Genomic DNA, 20,824 nt, shown 5'->3' with positions numbered 1-20,824 from the left:
ATCCATATGAGTGTGGCATGGGGCAGATGACTCAATTATTTAAAAATTATCAAACATACATGCCCTCTGACTTAAGATATAGATAAAGAGGGCAAAGGACAACGCTTTGAAGTGGATTGCCCTGCAGCAGAGAGCAGATAGAGGTTCTGGACTCTGTGATAAGGAGACCTAATGTACACACTGGCACCAAATCACCCTTTCATTGATCGAAAATGTCCCTGTCAGCAGAGCGCTTCAGTTACATAAGCAGAGGAGCCACAAACAGCTGGTCAGTCAGTGCTGTGCCCTCTTCTCCAGCTTCACAGGCAGCTCATATGTCTACGGCTGGTCACTGCATACTTATGATCTCATTTTTCATGCAGGCTCCGGAAACTGTTGTAATACCGCACATTGCAAAGAGATGCTTCGTCCCCCATCCCTGTTCCAGTCACCAAACAAATTACGATCAGTGTCGTCCCTAAACGGTCCAGTTTTTCTGTGATTAATCACGCGTGTAATTAAAGATGGTGAGCTGAAGGATTAAGCTAATTTCCCAGGGTTAACAGAGCCAAACATGTTGATGTATTGAGCCGCTGAAGCAAGAAGCGACAGGCGCTGCATCACCAGAGCCTGTGTCGCCTAATGAGGGAATGTATGTGTGTATGTGTGTGTGTTTGTAATTGGGGGGCTGCCTCATCCCACCTGATTAGATTTTATCAGGAAAGCAGAAAGACAAAGAGTCTGCACGGACCTGTCCCGCTTGCTCCTCGCATGCATCACTTACACATTCTTAAAAGAGTGTTGGTCTTTTTCACTGCACCCATGTCCCAAACTGGGTCCGCCTGCCATGGGCCAGGTTGTGCAACAGCCCCTGATCCAAGTAAAGCTGGTTAGAGCTGTGAAAGCCCTGACTTACCTTGGATCCACCGGAAGCCTGCTGGGAAAGGCTCGGCCAAACCTAAACACTGACCTGTGGCCATGAGTCTAACACAAACAGGCATTTAGAAAACATCACCGCGCTAATGTTATTAGAAATGCATCACACATAATGAGATGCACACAACGAGCACATCTTGTACTGCCCTATCTCTCGGGGCCACACAGGAAACCAAATGTGCCCCAAATTCGGTGAGATGAGATGATGCTGTCATAATTAATTTTCTATTGTTCGGGCTATCTCTTAATTCTCATTTCTCTCGACCCAATAATTCCAGACAGGCCATACCTGCATCTCTGTACGTGTTTCACCTGCTTATATTGAAATAGGACCTGTCATCCAAAAGGGCCCCTGATTGACAATTCACATACAATATATGTTACAAGCCACTGCAGCACAGCAGGCATTATAAGAACCAATTGTTAAAGGACCACTTAATAGCACAACAGATTATAGAGTTCCTTGATTTGTCCATCCATCATCTATACATCTTATCCTGTGAGGCTCACGGGGGGGGGGGGGGGGGGGGGGGGGGGGTATGCTGGAGCTGGGCACACCTTGGACAGGTCACCAGCATATTACAGGGCCAAGATACAGAGACTAACAACCATTCACACCCACATCTATGGACAATTTAGTCTAACCCTGTCAACCCAACCCTAAGCTGAATGTCTTTGGACTGAGGATCACATAGGATTTTGTCTGAGGACATTTCGGAAGGCAGACTGGAGGAGCCAGGGATTGAACCATCAACCTCCTGGTAAGAGGATGACCCACTCTACCTTCTGAGCCACAGCCACCATCATTTCATTGTGTTGTGTAGGAGCTGTGTAGGGCACATGGGACTCTGCTCTCCCTTTCCTGATGCTGCAGCTGCAGGGCACACAGTTGTCTCCCTGTCATTCCTTATGTATAATATTCTTCATGCCAATCACTGCATTTACAATCAGGCAGCAATAATGTTTTGTTAAACAGTTAAGCATTTATCTTTCCAACACTATTGCTAGCTGTCTAAACTAACTACAGCAATAATCTAATCTTCTGACAGACTGCATCTTTCAAAGCTGAGAGAATTTACTGTTCCAAATATACTGAAGATGCACTGTTAGAGCCTGTTTTAACTGCAATATCGCTTCTTTAATTGTTTAATCTGTTTTATGTCAGCTGATATATAACACGGCTGATATATAACACGTGCAACTCAGTGCAGAATATATGTTTGGAGTAAACACACACTCATTACGTTATTTTGTCGGATGACTCCTGTGAGCTTAGGTTCAGTTAAGGCTGAGATGTTCTGATGGACAAACATGGGAAACAGATTCATTCTTAAGCGTCTTATCACTCACTGATGGATATCTACAGCTTTACCAGGTCAGGGTGAGTTTGAACCCTGTTTCCTCCCCTGATTGACAGCTGCTTATTTTTTAAAGACGTATGAATTTTTACATCCTGTATTAAAAAATGAAACGAAATCAGAATACCATCTGTTTTATTTTAGACTTAAACATTATATAATGGTCTTACAAACAGTATTTAGTGTAAACATGGCTGTCATAAAGAACAGCATAGAGCAGCACTGTGATTGTTGTGGATATAAATATTTCGGTCTGAAACGCTCGAGTTGTCTTGACCTCTTTCTATTTTCTTTTACACAAAAAAAACTGTTATGTTCACTGTGGTCAAGGTCAAGTTTCTGTAAGTTAGCATGTGAGCGAGTGCAAAGGAACTGTACCTTGTTGGTTGCTATGCCTCGCATTCCTGCTGAGCAGCTGTGAGCTTCCCGTGATGTCAACTTGTGAAGCAGCAGTTTCACAGAGGTGCAAGAATGACACCATGAGGAAAGTGTGATTTCAGGCTTCTTATTTAGGGAACCTGTTCTGCTCTTCACCTCTTCTCTGAAATATGGAGAAGGTGCGGCGCTGATGTCATGGTACAACAGAGTTTAAGCTTATCTTACAGAGTCCAATATCCATGAGGGACAGGACCTTGGATCCACGGAGGACATAAGATACGGGGTCTAGGTGAACGCCTAGAACTGTAAATACATATTTGTGTCATTTACCTACTCGTCATTTCACATCCTATAGCTGTCTCCTCTTTATTTTGAACCAACGATTTCTCTGTGACTCACCCTAAATCAAGGCCAATCATTTCTGGGTTGAGAGAGTGAACTTCACACTCCTGATTAGTTGGTCTGATCTTTCACCCTGCAGTCTGGGAATCCGAAAGTGAGAATGGTCATCTCAGCGACAACATGATGGTACAGATTACTCCTGATGTATTTCATTAAACAGATGCAAAAACAAACAGTATGGTGTGTTGTTATTTAAACGGTAATCTGACTTTTGTTTCCTTTAAGGGGATCCAGTGTGGGAACAATGAACCCCATTCAAGATGGAAAATTATATAACTCCACGTGATGCCGGACAAGTGGTAGTTTACTCAACACAGGCAATCATAACTTAACACACAACATAATGTTGCACACACACACATACACATACACATATAGCCAATGTCCACAAGTCTATTTCCTAAGGAATTCAGGGGGTGTGAGAAAAGCCCCTTGTGTCTAAATCCAAAAGAAACAGAGCGCTGAGAGAGCAGGTCCGAGGAGGAAGAGAGAGAGAGAGAAAAATACTTGGCTCCGCTATCACAACAAAGACTTTAAATCCCTGTGATGTCAGGAAAATTCCTTTTCATTAGAAGTGACTGGCCTCCAGCCAGAAACATTGAAGGGTTTCAACACGTATCACATCATATGTAACAGGACAAACACAGACACTTTAACTGGCAGCCATGTAAACACAATATTAATGTTAACATGTACTGTAATCATGACACAGGTTTAAAGGGATAGTTCACCGAAAAATGAAAATTCAATCATTATCCACTCACCACTATGCTGATGGAGGGGGGGTGAAGTGCTGGAGTCCACAAAACACTTCTGGAGTCTCAGGGGTAAACAGCGTTGCAGCAGAATCCAATACATTTGAAGTAAATTGTGACCTCTTCTTCAGACATAATAAAACAACAGAATAAACATAACATGCCTCCATACTGCCTGGTGGTGTCATCCAAGTGTCCACAAGCCCCGGCATTCATATTTGACTCGATACAGCGTCATTTACACCGTGTTTTTAGCCTAAATGTCCTCTGATATCTCTTTCGACGAGGTGTATTCACGGACCCTCGGACACACCATCCTTTGGCTACGTCCGCTAGCTTAGCCACTTCTGGTGGACTTTAGGTTTAAAACACAGTGTAAATGACCTCGTTTCGAGTCCAATTTGAATGTCGGGGCTTGCGGACATTTGGATGACACCACAGGAGCAGAATGGAGGCATGTTATGGTTTTTCTCTGTTGTTTTATTACGTCTGAAGTCTAGGTCACCATTGACTTCAATTGTATCGTATTTGGCTGCTACAAAGTTTACCTTATGAGACTCCAGAAGTGTTTTATGGACTCAAACACTTCACCCCCCACCCCTCCATCGGCATATGGGTGAGTAGATAATCAGTGAACTTTAATTTTTTAGTGAACTATCCCTTTAAGTCACTCACTCACTCACTGACTTACTCACACACTCACACACACTCACACACACTACTAGATTAGCACTCAGTAAGAGACATACCTTCAAACTGCACCAAATTTCTCAAAATCAAATTGTTATCTGTCCCCTAAATATTTTTTTCATCAAGATCCACACATCAATCTCTGATTCTCTAAATGTTGAAAAACTCCCCGATCCAGATCCAAAATGTAATGGGTTCTTCCCTGATCCACACCGCATTCTTCCACCAAGTTTCGTGGTAAAACCGTCAAGAAGTTTTTTTGCGTAATCTTGCTAATTAACAGACAAACTCAGAGACAAACACCAATGAAAACATCCTCAGGGGAAATAATAATAAGTGTAGACTCACGGTGGTGGGAGTAGGAAGTGGAGAGGTGTCAGCGGTTACCAGGTTGAGGATGACCTCCATGGCAGGAAGGTGCATGTGCACGGCTAAGTCTGGTGTCTGTTTGTTTTGTCTATCTGTTTGTGTGTCCCTTGGGAGACGACCACAGCCGGGGAAGAGGGGAAACACGCGGCCCTGTGAGAGCGCTCATCACTCAGGACACTTCTCCTAAACAAAGTCCACTTGACTTTAAGGCCACTGGACAAAGACGCCACTTGGCAACTCTTATTGGAGTTACTGTTGGCTTGATTAAATATCCAGAATCCATAGTGCGCTCAGTCCCTCCAGCGGTGAACCATGACTACTGGAAGCCGCAGAGTCTACAGAGTGTTGTGCTGCTGGTTCACAGAGCAGCAGCTCCTCAAAGCCCACGACTATGCTTCAGAAGAAAAATGTGCTCTGCAGTACACAGCGCCCAGCAGAGCCTATGGATCACACGTGCATGCGCTTCATCAAGCACGACTCCCACAGACGGCGTGCGTTGACGGGAGAACAAGGACTCCTCTGGAGCAAAGGGTCCGTCTGATGCAGGTTTGAGGCAGCAGAGCCGAGGCGGTTAATCGAATGTGGACTCGCCCGGTTGGACGGAGGCGAGGGTAACAGAAGGAAGAGTTTACTGTGAAGTGTTCAAAGAGTCCATCGGGCTTAAAATCCTCAGTGTGAGAACGGAGAAGCAGAGGACGGATGTGAGGGGAGTGAGGGAGCAGACGGGAAAAAAGAGCCCACCAGGAGCTGTCACTGAGAGGGAGACTGAGCGAGCGAGGGAGCAGAGGAGAGAGGGGTTGTGTGAAAGCTTCGTGAAAAGTGGGAAGGGAGGGAGGGGGGGTGCTTTTCTTCTGTTGGAGTTTCTAGGCCAGTTCAGCCACCAAAACAGTGGCTAGCTCAGGCAGAAAGAAAAGGAGAAAAATCTTCAGCTCCCTCCGTTCAATTATCACACAGTTTGATTGTCACAGCCAATCAGTTGGCAGAGGGATCACGCTGAAATGAACCACCTTCCGCTGCCTCACAAACAGGGACCAGACTAAGTGTTGCTGCTGACCACTAACGCGTATTGACCTGACTGAACAGTGGGGTTGTATAACACGGAATGTACAAGGAGTGGATGGTTTTGGTTTATGTGTGGAGGACAAACTTACAGAGTCTTACTTACACAGATTACACAGTCATATGACGATTACAAAGCTGCTATTGAAAACTGTGCATATGTGCGTACACATGACTACGGCCTGCATCTGCGTCACTGCATTACTGTTCCACAGATGGAAGAAGTTCCTCAGCACTGCTTCGGTAATATTCTACTGCAATTTCACAGCCACAGCATTGTTATAAATTTCATTAAGTGCTAAATTATGCTACCACGGTTTGTGATAAATGAAAAGGTCGAAATGAAACTATCCACTTCACCGACCATCCAGGGAATATTTGGGGTTATTATCAAACTGAAGTGCTGGACAGTTGAATGTTGGTGATCTTCACCGCATTAAAACACATAAAACACGCACATTCATATTCAAATGCTCCCCCCCCCTAAAAAAAGGGTTTTTGAGCCATCACTTCAAAAAAATGTACAAACCAATTAGGAAGACAAAGCAAAGCAGGGAGCGTAAGGGTGAAGCCGAACAAGGGCTACTGAACACTTCTGTGCAGAGGTCGGCGGGAGGGAAGGGGGGGGGGGGAGCGGACCATGAATACAGGCTTTAATGAGAGAGAGCGGGAGGAGTCAGGGGACAGGGGGAGAGTGGGTAGGATTTGGGGGAAAAGCCTGCTTATATAAGAACAAACCCAACTTGCTCACATAAGTGCAAGTGTGTGACATGTATGTTTGGACCCGCTATTGTATAAAGGGACGCACGGCAGCATTAGTGGCTCAAAGTCTGAGTCCCTAACATTGCAAAAGAAAGACATAAGCTGCAGGTCAATAAAGTTACTCAAAATTTTCTTTATATCCCTTCATCGGCAATTCTCCATACACGTACAATATATTTTCTTTATATGTTCCTTTAAATAAATCTGTCACTTAGGTTGTGAGTTACGTCCTTCCTACAGTACAAGCTAGCTTCAAACTATAGTGATCCACAACATTGAATTTCATCATTAAAAACTAACAGAGTTGAGTAATAAGCCGCAATGAGCTGAAACTCACTATAAAGCTCCATAAGGCAGAGGGAATGTAATATTCTGGTCAAATATTTTCAGTAGATTCATTTCTAGATGGGTTAGGGTTAAAATATGTATTACCTCTGATATATTTTCACCACTGACCGTTAGTGTTTTGGTTGGTTTGTTTGATTGTGAGCAAGATTACAGAAAAACCACTGCACAGATTTTGTAAATTTTCTTTAACATTGTGAGATATGTTTTTTTCCCCGGGGGATAAAAAAACAGGCTTATTTAGGGAACTGATATTTATGATTGTTTGAATGGCTGAATGTAAGGGCCTTTATGGAGATTTGCGCTCTACTGACTGCCGGAGTTACAGCTGATATCTAGCCCCTCATCTTTTAATAGTTCACGCATAGCAATTTGTGACTGTTGATCAAATACTGATCTAGCTCCAATCTGGGGCTTTTAAATAAGTCTCAAAATCATGCAGTGTGAACCAGGCCTTAGGAACAGCTGGTGCGACTGGTTCAGGGACTGAATGTAGTGGCACCGAGTAAAGTACAGATATAAATAAAAGTTAAATGAGGGCTTCTTACAGATGACTTCAGTGCCGATCAATAGTCACTTGGGGGAATCCCACACAGGATCTTTTGATTGACAGGCTCCTTTCAGACATGAATGCATAACACACATTCCTCGCCCTGCCCTCAGTGTCATTCCAGCCTGAGGTCTAAGACTCCTGTGGAGACTGTATGGCCCCTAGCGGCTCATGGTAGTCCAGGAATACTCAGGCTTTCAGGGTGATTCAGGACATCTTCACACACACACAGTAGCATGCCTTAATAACATACCGCAAATAGCAAGAGTGGCTCCGCAATGACGGATTCACAGAGGGGGGGTATACTCATGTCCCGACAAGTGACTGATGCCTGAAAAGAAATGGAGATGTTGGCCTCAAGGGCAGTTTTACCCTATTACTGACACATTAGCTGGTCATAATTAGAGGATAGGATGAACAGTTGTGGCTTGTCATCGGGAGAAAATTACTGTTACTCACATGTTAGATGAGATGATAATAAAGGTTTCAGAAGTGTTCCAAAGTTTGAGAAATATGTGTCATCAGGCCTAATGAGGCACTATAATTAAATAAAAATGAATTGGAATTAAATGTTCAACTCTAATATCATATTTCAGATGCAGTGGTTTAATTTGTAAGACAAATTGTCCATATTATTCATTCGATGTCATGTTTTATTGATATATTCTCCACTTAACATATAGAGTTAAATCTAGAGACATCTGGGGCCGAACACACGAGTGATGAGTTCGATTGCACTTTTTTCAAAAGATCCGGTTCCATGAGATTTGTGCTGTTCACACTGTCATTAAGAAATCAGATCTGGGTCATGTAGGTGGGAAAAAATTCAGATTCTGTGTGAACGTAGTCAAAGACAATTTACCATTTATGTGCAAGTAAGTGTGTAAGAATGTCAAGAACATTTGTATATAAAAACCTATTGATATCTTTCTGTTGCATCTCTTCTAATGGGTTTTGAGACAGAAAAACACTGGCCCAGTTTGATGAATACATCCCATTACAATATCTCTTATCTCTCCTACTCCTACACACACATGCATTTTACACATGGGACCTGACCTGCTAAACTGGTGATGTATGTGGCCAATGCAAAAGCAGCACTGCTTATCTACTTAAATGACAGCATCATGGTATCTAGAGATAGGAACTCCTACTGATACGAATGGGAACACCCAACATATATGCATAATAATATTCATGAAGAAATCTCTCTGAAGCACTGGTAATACCCATATACCATTTGAATGTTATGATGACATAGTTTTTAAGGTTAAGGTCAGTATTTAACTTCGAACATTTTGGAATAAAACACATACAATATAAACAAATAGTTGCACAAAAGGCACAAAAACACAAGCAAAAAAAAAGCACCTCTCTTCCTTCTTATAGGAAATTAATTGATTTTAATTATTTCTATGGCTGTGTATTTCTCCTGGGGCTGGGCTGCATGGAAAAAAATGACAAATACTGACATTAGTGTTGAAAATCAATAGTTGTAGTTATAGTTGATAACAAGATGTATGATTTTGACAATGCTTGGCACAATTGCTGTGTGAATCATTTGTCATTTTTGGATAGATTCACCTTTGCAATGTTTAATGTTTCATTTTTTTGTACCTAATAGCTATCAAATCATAGCAACTTGCTTATTTCTATGACAGCAAATCGTTTCAATCTACTGTGGTGAAATTTGTCAACTAGAAGTGCACCCAGAAGAGCACATACCTCCACCACAGCTCAACAGTCCCCTTATGAAACCACCTTTAGATTCACTAGATCCACAGTTTTTGGAGGGATCTGCACCAAATTACACATTCATAAGTAACAATCCCCTAAACATGTCTGTTTTAATCATCAAGATCCATGAATTATTCTCTGCGATTAAAAATAAATAAATAAATAAAGATAAAAATAAAAATACTTATCCACACTGTTAAAGAAAGAAAGATCTGCACCCTGTTCCAGATCCGCACCTATAATTAATGAGTTCTTCCTTGGACCCACACTACATCCTTACATCAAGTTTAATGGTATTTTGTCATTCCTCCTAACAAACAAACACCATCATTACCTCGTGTTTTACAAAGAGCTAAAGATTTCTAAGATTTGTCAGATTGACAAAAGAGATACTGTACATCGCCAATGGACAATGCTCCGGCCGATGAGCTCATACATGAAGGCAAAGAAAACAACCTTTGTGGGGAGATTTCGTCAGCCAGCAGCGAGAGCCTGGTGAGGCCAGGCAGTGCCACGTTGCCAAAAAAGTTCTTGAAGAATCCGCAAGAGAAAGGGAAGAGAGACTGGCTCTGATGTAACTGGACCGGGGTTGGAGGAAGGACAAATTGTATAAAGAGTGAGAGTAAAACAATAATATAAAATGAACTAGGGTTTAGAGCAATCACTGTTAATGAAAGTTATACATCTAAGAGCAGAATTGTGATGGCTTGCGTCATTGTGATGGCTTGCGCTGTGGCATGGTTTGGGGGTGTGAGGGGTTACATAAAGGCAGAAGAGCCGGAGCTTTGTTTACACGGACTGAGGGTAATTCAAGCCAGAGAGAAGAGACAACCATGACTCGGGGCTCAGGCCTTTCTGAACAATACAGTCCCGATAAAAAAAAGAAGCCCACGATCCCACCCGAGCTGTCCAGTCCTTCCTGCTCTAAGCTTTGGATGTAATCAATGGCGACATTAGCAGTTACATAAACCAGCGGGCACTTTGTACACAGAGACCGTTATGACTGTTGAGTGCATGAAACATCTTAGTAGCAGACTCTAGTATTGGCATCTAGGAGAGCCAGACAGGAAGAAGAAAAAACAATAACAACCACCCAAACAATTAAGTGTTCTTAGGCTCATCCTCTGTCTGAAAACTGAATAGCATCAGTTCTACATCAGAGAAGCACGTTGATGCCATTAACACCACAGTTTAAAATTAAGGTTTACAATGTTGGATCTGCCAAATCACAAAAAAGCATGTTATCTTAATCTTGTTGTATCAAGCCATGTCTAATTTGCCAGGAGTTTGCAATAGGACTTGTTTACTGGTGCTCAAAGCACTATATCCTTCTCAGAATGAAAGTCAGCCAAGTAACAAGAAATTCCATTATATTGTCATGTCAAAGATAAGACAGAGGTAATTTAGATCAATATATGTCATGCTCGTTACACATGATGGTTACAATAAATTAAATAAATAAATAAATTAGGGGCTCCTTTGTGTGTTTATACTTAAAGTTGCTCAAGAGTATTTAGTGAAGCGTATTTGATCATAATTAGAGAATAAATTCTTGAGTTATGGCAACAAACGTGTTTACTGAGGAGACAGTGACTTTAACCAAACCTTGACTCCAGATCAATGTTAGATTAATATGAATAAAATTCCCGAAAGCATTCCTGAGATATCACGCTGACGAGAATGGGACAAATAACGAAAACGTAACGCCACCGGCCACAGCTGTTACTGCTGTAGAGGCATTTTCAGGCATTTATGTTTGAGGCATAAAAAGTAATATCGAGTCTGCATAATTTCCTACAATAGTGGAATTCAGCCAAAAGTACAACATTGGTCTGGTTATAACCTCTAGTGTTTATCTGGACAGTGTGATATGTGCAGGACACAGTATATCAGGTGTGTGCATGTACAGTGACACAGTGTGTACATGAAGGGAAACCGAGCGGGTATGTGACAGGAGGAGACACAGTGTTTGTCCATTGGTGGGGGTTTGAATTAGTTAGAGCTGTTTGTGTTTACACTCAGCCCGTCCTGGTTATGCAAAATGGAAACAGAAATGGAACTGGCCCAAAATGCAGAGCTGGTCTGGCTGCATGTACAATACCAAGAGTACCATGGGGAGGTATGCAGGCCCAAACACTCTGCCAGCCTATTCATACGCAGGAAGATGAAGAATCTAGAACAAACAGTCCCAGCCTCTAGTGCCTGAAAGATTATTTGGTCTGGCACCTTCTCAGTTTTTTCTGGCCTCTCCACCCAAACCCCATACCAAGCATTGATCGTGGCCCCACGTTGACCTCACGTCCCACTTTGAAGCAGACTTACTTGGACAGTCTGGGGTCAGACAGCGAGGCCTGTTTGGGAAGTTTAAGTAACACAACGTGTGAATTAGGCCATTAGGATGCATTAGATTTCATAACGGGAGGACAGATAATGAGGACTGGCATTTGGCTAATAGGAAGTTCTCATCAGTGTTGCACAGCTATTATGTAGTGACAATCTTAGAGGGCATTCTCACGGTGACCCCTTCTTGATTATCTAATGACTCTAAGTTCCAAAACTATGCACATAATTATACTGAAATGTCCATTAGTAACTCAGGAAACACACAGGTTCGGTCTTAGAGTTCTCAGCAGACAACCTGAGGTGTCGCAATGAGAAAAGCAAAGGTTTAACTAATAGTGGCCCAGTTCCATTTAGGTGCCTCAGTAGTCATGCATATGTGCCTGTATCGGGGCTATATTACTTCTATGAGACTTCTTACATCTGTAACCAGCATAGAGCTGCTACTAAATATATAAACATGATTTTGCAGCAGTGAAAAGGTTCTGTAACCTAAGTCCTGATCAGAGCTGACAACAAGTAGAACTTAAGAGTTGAATCTGTTCCTCATTCTGCTCCATGTCTGATGCCTGGTATCATCCACTATACTGAACACAGAATGTACACAGATCATCTTTTAATAATACTATCTTTCCTGTGCGTTACTCTGTGAATTTATGTTCCAGGGATGAAATTGGATAATCATATGATTAAAAGAGGAAAAGAGGAGACAATATAATGCAGTCAACTACGGCCAACTAAAATACATGTATTTCTATTGGAATATGACAACCACCAAGGCACAATCCACCAGAGGGAGCTAGACCACAAACAATGCTCCTACTTGCCAGTTATCTGATGTGTGGTCAGTTGACTCTGCTACTTGTCTGTCTTTACCTGCAACGATTTCCTGACTGGTTTCCTGTCAGTAACCCCTTGTTTTGATATTGCAGTCTTTCGCTATCACTCCTCCTGCTGACAAACATGCACACCGTCTTTTATGTAACATAATTCATACCTGATGTTGCAGAAACATCAAGGCACACAGGTGCCTTGTGGGCTGATACTGAGAACAGGGAGGAAGGGAGGACATGTCAAGGAGATGAAAAGCAGAAATGGTCAGAGTGACGGCAGCAAATTGTGTAACATTGTCTGGTATAATATATCAAGACAGGAGATTGTGAGATGAGATTAGAAAAGATGGGAGATGTCAGGTCATGTATATTGATGTCAGTGTGCAGATACGAGGATTTTCAACCGACTGCATTATCTACCAGAGCAAAAACAGATGTAGTGTAATATTTCAGTGGTCTAGAGGTAATTTTCTGGTGGAGAAATGAGTCTCTCAGATGGGACGCAAATGCTAAATGAAAGAGCCTGACATACATGACAATGAGAGCAACGGGTCTGATTATTAGCGTAGAGAAAATATGATATTTCCCCTAGTGGATGTAATCAGATTGGAACTGTGTGTGCATATGTGTTCTAAGTGGGTCAGTGGAGCAGAGCTGAGCTCAGAGATCTATAGTTTCATCCATAATTCATCAGAGTCACACAAATGATACAGACTGAGCAGGGAGTGGCAGGGGATGCAGAGCATGCCCTGTCTGAGTGTGTCTGCCTTTTCCCCTCTGCTCTCCCTACCTTAGAATTAGCAATTTCCCTTTGAAAACAATCTGCAGAGAAAAGAGAGGAAAACCAAACCGCGTCCTATCAGAAAGGTGTGTTGTGGTATATTTTGACAACACAAATATGGATAGTCGCCTCAGTCAAAGTGAGCACTGAAGACTCCAGAATTTAATATAGCTGGAGGATGGTGTCTGAGGAAGAAGAATGTGGGTCAAGGTTGAACAGAACATCCTCAGTCACTGACCAAATATGTGGCAATCCTGCAGCGGCTGAGAAAACACTTTAGATACACGTGCATGCCCACACTAATGTCCTCTTTCCCCCTCTCTGTCCACACACACATGCACACTAACCCGAAGAGGAAGGACCAGCTGCAGGCCAGAAATAAATGCACAAAAGATGACCCATAGTGACTCACTGCTGACAAGTAAATTGCACATGATCTCATGCAGACCCCAAACTGAGTAACCAGAAAAAATGTGACAAGATTATTAGGCTATTTCCTGTTATAATCAATCAGCTGATGTTATTTATTAAACATGACCTCGTGAATGTCATGTCAAGATGTGAAAAATGATCGCAAAGGTAGAAAATCTTTAAGAATGAAATAAAGCTGTGATTTTTCTTTGCTCAAGATGTAATACATTTAAATGTCCTTGAAAAGCACTGGTTCAGACATCTGTCTATTAATAGCAGCAGAGAAACAGGCAGGGAGCAGCAGCAGACTCCTTCCTCAATCAGACCCACTTTAGAAACCTATGAAACTGGTTAAGAGGAAAGAATAACTTCAACCTCACAGCTTTATCTTCCTCTTTACTTCCCCATGACTTCGTCCATCCTGCTTTGTAACACACACACACACACGCACGTTACGTTTTCACATTCTTTCTGAGCCATTCTGAGTCAAATATTTCAAACCATCACATCCACTGTGATGGTTTCACACACAAAATTGCTTATTGTACATCAACCATGAAGACCACAATATGTACTTGTGTGTGGAAGAGCCAAGCATGTTCACAGTATTGTGAATGCTAATTGCAGCCAGCACAGGATAAGGGCGTTGGCCTATATGTATAGTCACATGAATATTCAGCAGCCTAATTAAACAGGCTGGGGCCACACTTCAAAGGGAACACAAACAGTTGGGTGGAGAGAGCAAGGACACGTGCACATGCTTACACATGCACGCCTGCACACGGAAGATTAGCATTTGATTCAAGGCCTCTCTCCGGATTTCAACAATGGTCTCACAGCGAAACCATTTACTTGGTTTTGATGATTCCCTTTGAAGTGGAAGGCAGGAGTCCCATTGAGGTCTGTTAACTGACAAACAAACTTTAGTGACGTTTCAACACAATTCACATCTCACTTTGTAAAGCATTCAGATGAGTCAATTTAAAGATGCATCAGAACAGGAACAGGAAACGGCAGCGGCCCTGAGATCTATGTGATAATGTGCCATTCAAACATGTCTTGGCTCTGGCAACAGAAATATATGACAAAAGAAACAGCTCAATTATGATGCTAAGAACTTATTATAATTAACGCAAAGTTGGCAAATTTGGTGTATTGCAGCTGTGTATTTTGGGAAGACACTTTTCTATGCTGTTGGAGGTTTTCCTCCACCAGGCCGACTGATGAGGTGGCTGTGAAATCAGACGGTGAACCTCTGAGCATTAAGCCGGGTAAAGGCGCGTCAGCCCTCTTTGAACATCACCCTGTTGCCATGGAGATGGGCAACCAACTCCAGTGTCTGAGAGCTGGACACAGATGAGAGGGGTGAAGACACAGAGAAAGCTATAGAAAGGCAGTCATTAAGACGGGAAGTAAAACAAACAGGAGGTAAAGGGTGTAGAGGAGGTAAGAGGGGGGAAAAAAGCAAGGGACACAAAGCGAAGGATTTTGGTGCTTGTTCAATAAAAAAAACGTCCTGTTTGATTACATTTCCTGGAGAAGGCTGCGTCAGCTCACTCACAAACACACAAATCTGTACAATAATATGAACGCAAATATAAAGAGAGAAAGAAGTGTAGAACAAATGCAGGCCACTTGCGATACTTAAGTGAATCGATTTTTTGTCGCACCCTCACACACTTCAACAAAACACCCAACTGGAATATGACAAGCATTCAGTGACCAGCACAGGCATTCAAATACCAAATGAAGGGATATCTTTTGGAAGAATGGCGTTTGGAGAGGCCCACTGAGTGCCAGCAAACCCATACAGTAAAGTAAATACACACACGCACACACACACACACACACACATACACACACACACAAACCCATTCATTACAAGTAATGTAAGTAAAGAGAAAGCAGAGAACAGGAGATCCATTGTGTTTAATTCACAGTCGATACCAGCGTTTGCTCTGCTGATCAATGACTGTCTCTCTGCCTCATATAAACTCACACATGTTCACCCGCACTTTAGAATACAAATACACAAACACACAAACACACCACCACCTGTTAATGATCTGTATGTGAAATGTTTGCAAGGAAATGTTTACACTGCTTACACAGTCGTTAAAAAAAGACTGAGGTTTGTCTGAGATGAGAGATAAAGGATAAGTGAAGGGGAGGATGAAATGGTAGATAAGAAGGACAAGAGAAGAGAAAAGATTACAAAGCAGCGAAGGGCGAATAACTCATCTGAGAAGAACTATTTCTCAGTCCTTCCCCGAAAGTCAGCAAAAACCACAAGCCACAGATCCGCCGCCCGTTCCTCATCTGTAACACTGCAGAAAGGTCTCGTAGTTACAGTCAACAACTGTGAACCACCGAGCGTCATGATGGTGCACTGACATCACACACTCTGTGCCTGAAAAAACGATTTGCTACGGGCAGCTAGTTGGTAAACACAGCAATGGGATGACATAAGTAAGGGCTAAGAGCACATGCTGCATCATCCTCGTGGCCGCTTCTCTCTCACGCTGCTGAAAGTCAATCGAAACTCAGTTGTTTGATTATACACAGGTTTGACTGCGTGCTTATGTGACTGTTTATACTATGACTAGAGGGCATCTGCTGTGGCAGGGGTTTGGTAAGACTTGATTGCGGTGATGTGCATCCGTAGCCTTGGTTGTGAATGTGACCCGCTGATACCCCCCCTGTTTTTCTTTTGAAGCTTTTCAAAAAACTCTGTGTCACTAAATCAAGTTGCAGGACGAGCTGAGGTGTCCTGCTGGAAAAGGGCACGAATGCCTGGGGGAGGTGGGAGACGCAGTGATGAGGAGGTTAAACATGCAGGGACAGAACAAGCCCCAGGGGACCAGGTGATGTTCCACACCTCCCACTGACACTTGCTGCTCTCTAACAAGACGACTGCACGGCTGGAATTACACAAGAGGACGAGATCCATCATGAGTGAAGCTTGTGTAAAAATACAGAAACTAAACACTTCATCACTTTGTTGTTTTTTGTTGGGACTTTGTTGAAAATCCTATAAGAGGCAGCAATTTATTACTAAGAAATGGACCAAACTAGAACTAAAACAATTGGACAATTGTAAAACAAACAAAATAAACTAAATTGTGTGATAAATATCAGTTTCTCAAATTGTATTGGTCTTGTATAAATATCTCTGTGTTTTATATTCTTGATTGATCAAAACAAGCAATCTGAAGAAGTCAACTCGAGATCTGGGATTTTGAGATTGACTTCTTGATTTGTCACTATCTTCTGGCATTTCAGATCAAATAATTAATAGATAAGATAAGATATAAGATAAATGTAGTTATTGATCCCAATTTGGGAAATAATTGAATTAATAAATTAAAAAATTGATGTCAATTAATTGAGATCATTTGATTAATCCACAATAAGGACGAGCCTGATCCTCGGCACAAGGACAATACCAATATGGTTTTGATTTAGAGAAATTACTCGATAAACGTTTACTCAAGTCACTCAAGTTAAAAATTCCTATACATAAATGTACAAACTAAACAGTTTATCAGATTTCTTTACCGATTTTTCTTGTCACATGTAATTAAGTTAATTTTAATGGGTTATAATATATATGAAGAGCTGACAACTTGGTAAGGAAACATGCACATTAATATGTGAAATTGTGTGAAAAGTAAAAAAACAAAGCCATTTATCATCAGACCACATTCGTGAGAGTATTTCCATTCAGTCTGCAGCTGCATGATTCCAGCTGAGCTTAATATTGCTGCTCTTGCTTGTTTAAATTTGTGGCATGTTTTGATTTAGATTCTGCAGGACAACGAGGCATTTTATCTCGGTATGCAACACAAGGTAGGATGGCAGACAATAGCAGACAAAGGATGAGCGTGAGGACAGGTGGGCATGCGGGGATGTGGCCTGAGGGAAAGAGACGGGGTCATCTACCCAACCCCCTCTTTTCCAATATTTCCCAGCATCCCTCTCTTGAAGGGAACAAGGTTAGTGAACATTTTCAGACAGGCCCTGGAGGAGGGTATGTTCTCCAAAGACAAACACAGCCTCAGTCTTTCTCACCCTAAAAAATCCTGCAGAGGGATGGCCTCAAGGCTTGGCTTCAGTTTCAGCTCAACTCGTAGCTTATGTCCCACGAGACGCTACTGTCTTCTGTCTAACACAAGTCTTCCATCTTGACACTAAACATTTCACGCCTTCCAGCCCTTCACTCCCTCTGCCTGTTTTTTAACTACTGGTCTATCTCTCAATTCCTCTGACAAGAGGGGGCTCCATCAGTCTGGGTGGAAGCCTTGCAGTCTGAACGTTGGAGCTTCTGTCTGCCCATCTGTTCCTGCACAAGTTGATGCTTCCAGGCATATGAACATCATCAGCACCATTACACAGAGCTAAAGATGAATAGGGAGGATTCAATCAGTCAATCAATTAATCAGCATCTAATTGTAATTAATCCCACAGGCTGAGCACCAGCTGCAGAACTGAGCTAATGCTGAGTTTTCACACAACCCCTCTGCTCTCTGATGAAATGACCACCAGGGGACCGATACATCAAACTCACAGAGGGTTGTAATGCAGGTTAAAGTAGCCTGTTACTGCAAATGAGTCATAAATGCTCCCAAAACAGTAATAATCACACATCATGTTTACTATGATAACATCCCTCAGTGATTGACCTCACAGGCTGCCACTCTGCTTCAGCATGAGTTACTGTTTAACAGGGGTTGTGATAGAGTGCAAAGACTCTATCACATGGATGGAACTATGCAAAGAGCTGATGATATGCAAAAAGTTTCCAAACAGTTCTTTATCCGTTGTGGTCAAGCTGCAAATAGCAGTTTCTGCACATGACAGCGGAGTCAATTTCTAACCATTTCGTCTGCTGCAAACTAAAAGCTCTGATCATGCAGCAATAAACACATAATGTTGGAGTGATACCAAATAGCTGGAGATAGAGAAATAAAGATGGGTGGAAAGGATCTGCAAATGCATCACATTAGCTCTTATAAAGATAATAAAAGACTTTGCAGGCAGCAGACATTTGGAGAAAGTCAGCTATGAAAGTCATGAAAGGAGCTGCAGCATGGAAATGGGAAGACACACACACACACACGGTTTCAAAGGAACACAATTAGGCTTCTGTGTTTTCAGCTTACCTTGGAGTACTGTCTACGTAGACTGAAGCGCTGCACCATCCTGACAGACTGACAGACCCACAGCTGGACCCCCTGTTCTACTCGTCTCCACTCGGATCCCTCCACAGTGCACACCGCTCACATAATCCACACACACACACACACACACACACACACACACACACACACACACACACACACACACACTGACACTGAGGGCACACACGCTACCCTCCTCTCCAAACAACCATGTGCACACACATTTCTAGTCCACACTGCTTTCGTCTACTGTACAAACACCAATGAGTGATGGAAAAAAAAAGGCGATGAGAGCGAGCAGAGATAAAGACAGCTCAGCTGTGTTGCCCTCTACTCATATTCACAGGGATCCCCTGAGCTCTGTCGCTTTCTCCCACAGACACAGGCAGTCACACAAGATGCTCACACCACATGGCTGTCGGTGCATGTACGCGTGCACACACACACACACACACACACACACACACACACACACACACACACACACACACACACACACACACACACACACACACACACACACACACACACACACACACACACACACACACACTTAGGGAGTAGACAAAAATGAGGTTTAACACTCACACAGATACACACCCCTCCATATCCTTTTCTGAACACAGCCCTGATAACATTCACACACAGACAGGGATCAGCCCTAACTCATCTAGGACGAGCCAAGGTTGCCTCCTGCTTCCTGTCAGTGAGCCGAAGGGCGGTGTGAGGAGGAGGAGGAGGAGGAGGAGGAGGAGGAGGAGGAGGAGGGGGGAGATGGTAGAGGAGGAGGGACCAGCTGACTGTCTATACAAACTCTCTCCAGGGACAGAGGGTGGGGGACAGAGAGGGAAAGAGAGCGAGAAAGAAGAAGAAAAAAGCAAGGGGTGTGCGAGAAAGAAACAAAAAAGAAGGAAGGAAGCAAGGAAAGAAAGAAAAAACAAAAAGAAGAAAGAAAGAGGGTGATGATGAAATGACAGAAGAGTTGATCATCACTCCTGCCAAACACAGAAATTCAGACAATACTACCCTCGACCTACACTGGGATGCTACACACCTCCAAGGTCGATCTCACTGTTACTATGGCAACAAAAGGGCGGGCGTAGTTCTAGGCGTGCAAGTTTCGGTGTAACCACGGTGACTCCTTGGATGACCTGCTGTGCTGCTGTTCAGCGTCAGGGTTGTGGCTTTAGCTACAGATGAGTGAGGCCGGTTTGAATCTGTGCTGGGGTCGAGACCAAAGAGAGGATGGTCCGTCACAGCAGCAGCAGCACTAATGGAGCTCAGATGTGTGGCTCTGCTGCATCAGGACCAGGGATCAGGACTGAAGGACACTCAGATTTATGGTTGAAGAAATGTGCAATGACAATATTAAATGTAGATCACAGGTTAAAGCAGCAGCCTCTGGTCTGGACTTACTGGCCACAGATGTGACAAACTGATGTAAGAAAGCCCAAGGCTTATTTCATCAACCCAAAGATCAGGCTGGTTCACCGCAAACATGATGAGCTCACAATGCAAACACAACCTCCACATGAACCAAGCCCAGTCGCAGCAGGTTCGCTGATCTGACGGTGACCTCTGGTGGCAGAAAGATCAAACTGCAGCAGGAACACTGAACCTGCAGGAGCTTATGATTATAAAAAAGCTATGTTTCCAAAGCAGATGTTGCAGTAATGACAGTCCATCCACACACTGCTCTTAATGATCTCTAAATTAAACACATTGAGGTCTTGGTTCCACAAAGTAGCTATATGGCAATGAGATGTTATTTTAAACAGACCACGTATTATATATATTCAAGTAAAATAGAAAAATAAGGATAATAAAGGCACAACGTTGTGTACTGCAGTATTTACCTTTCTAAGAGTGATTTACTTTTAAAGGAGAGGTGGTCTTTCCAATCTGTCAGGTGACGATATGTTCATTCATTCCAGCCATTAGAATATGCCCGCCTGTATT

General features: G+C 42.8%; 1 protein-coding gene across 5 annotated transcripts in view; it reads right to left on the bottom strand.

Moving 5' to 3' along the window:
• The window catches only part of tmcc1a (transmembrane and coiled-coil domain family 1a), a 44,445-nt gene that overhangs the window by 9,752 nt on the left and 13,869 nt on the right, over positions 1 to 20,824 (bottom strand). Inside the window, exon 1 of one of the 5 annotated variants that reach the window (XM_034591567.1) lies at positions 18,848 to 18,999. The exons of 3 other annotated variants lie outside the window; for them this stretch is intronic. In XM_034591567.1, coding sequence (XP_034447458.1) covers positions 18,848 to 18,886 — 39 coding nt within the window. In that variant the 5' untranslated portion in view covers positions 18,887 to 18,999. Of the gene's footprint in view, positions 1 to 4,846; positions 5,605 to 18,847; positions 19,000 to 20,824 lie in introns of those variants that run through there. One more of the 5 variants, XM_034591565.1, reaches the window with a different exon arrangement.

Source organism: Hippoglossus hippoglossus, chromosome 7, assembly GCF_009819705.1.
Source record: "Hippoglossus hippoglossus isolate fHipHip1 chromosome 7, fHipHip1.pri, whole genome shotgun sequence".
Classification (NCBI taxonomy): Eukaryota; Metazoa; Chordata; class Actinopteri; order Pleuronectiformes; family Pleuronectidae; genus Hippoglossus; species Hippoglossus hippoglossus.
This window is presented reverse-complemented; position numbering and strand designations above follow the sequence as displayed.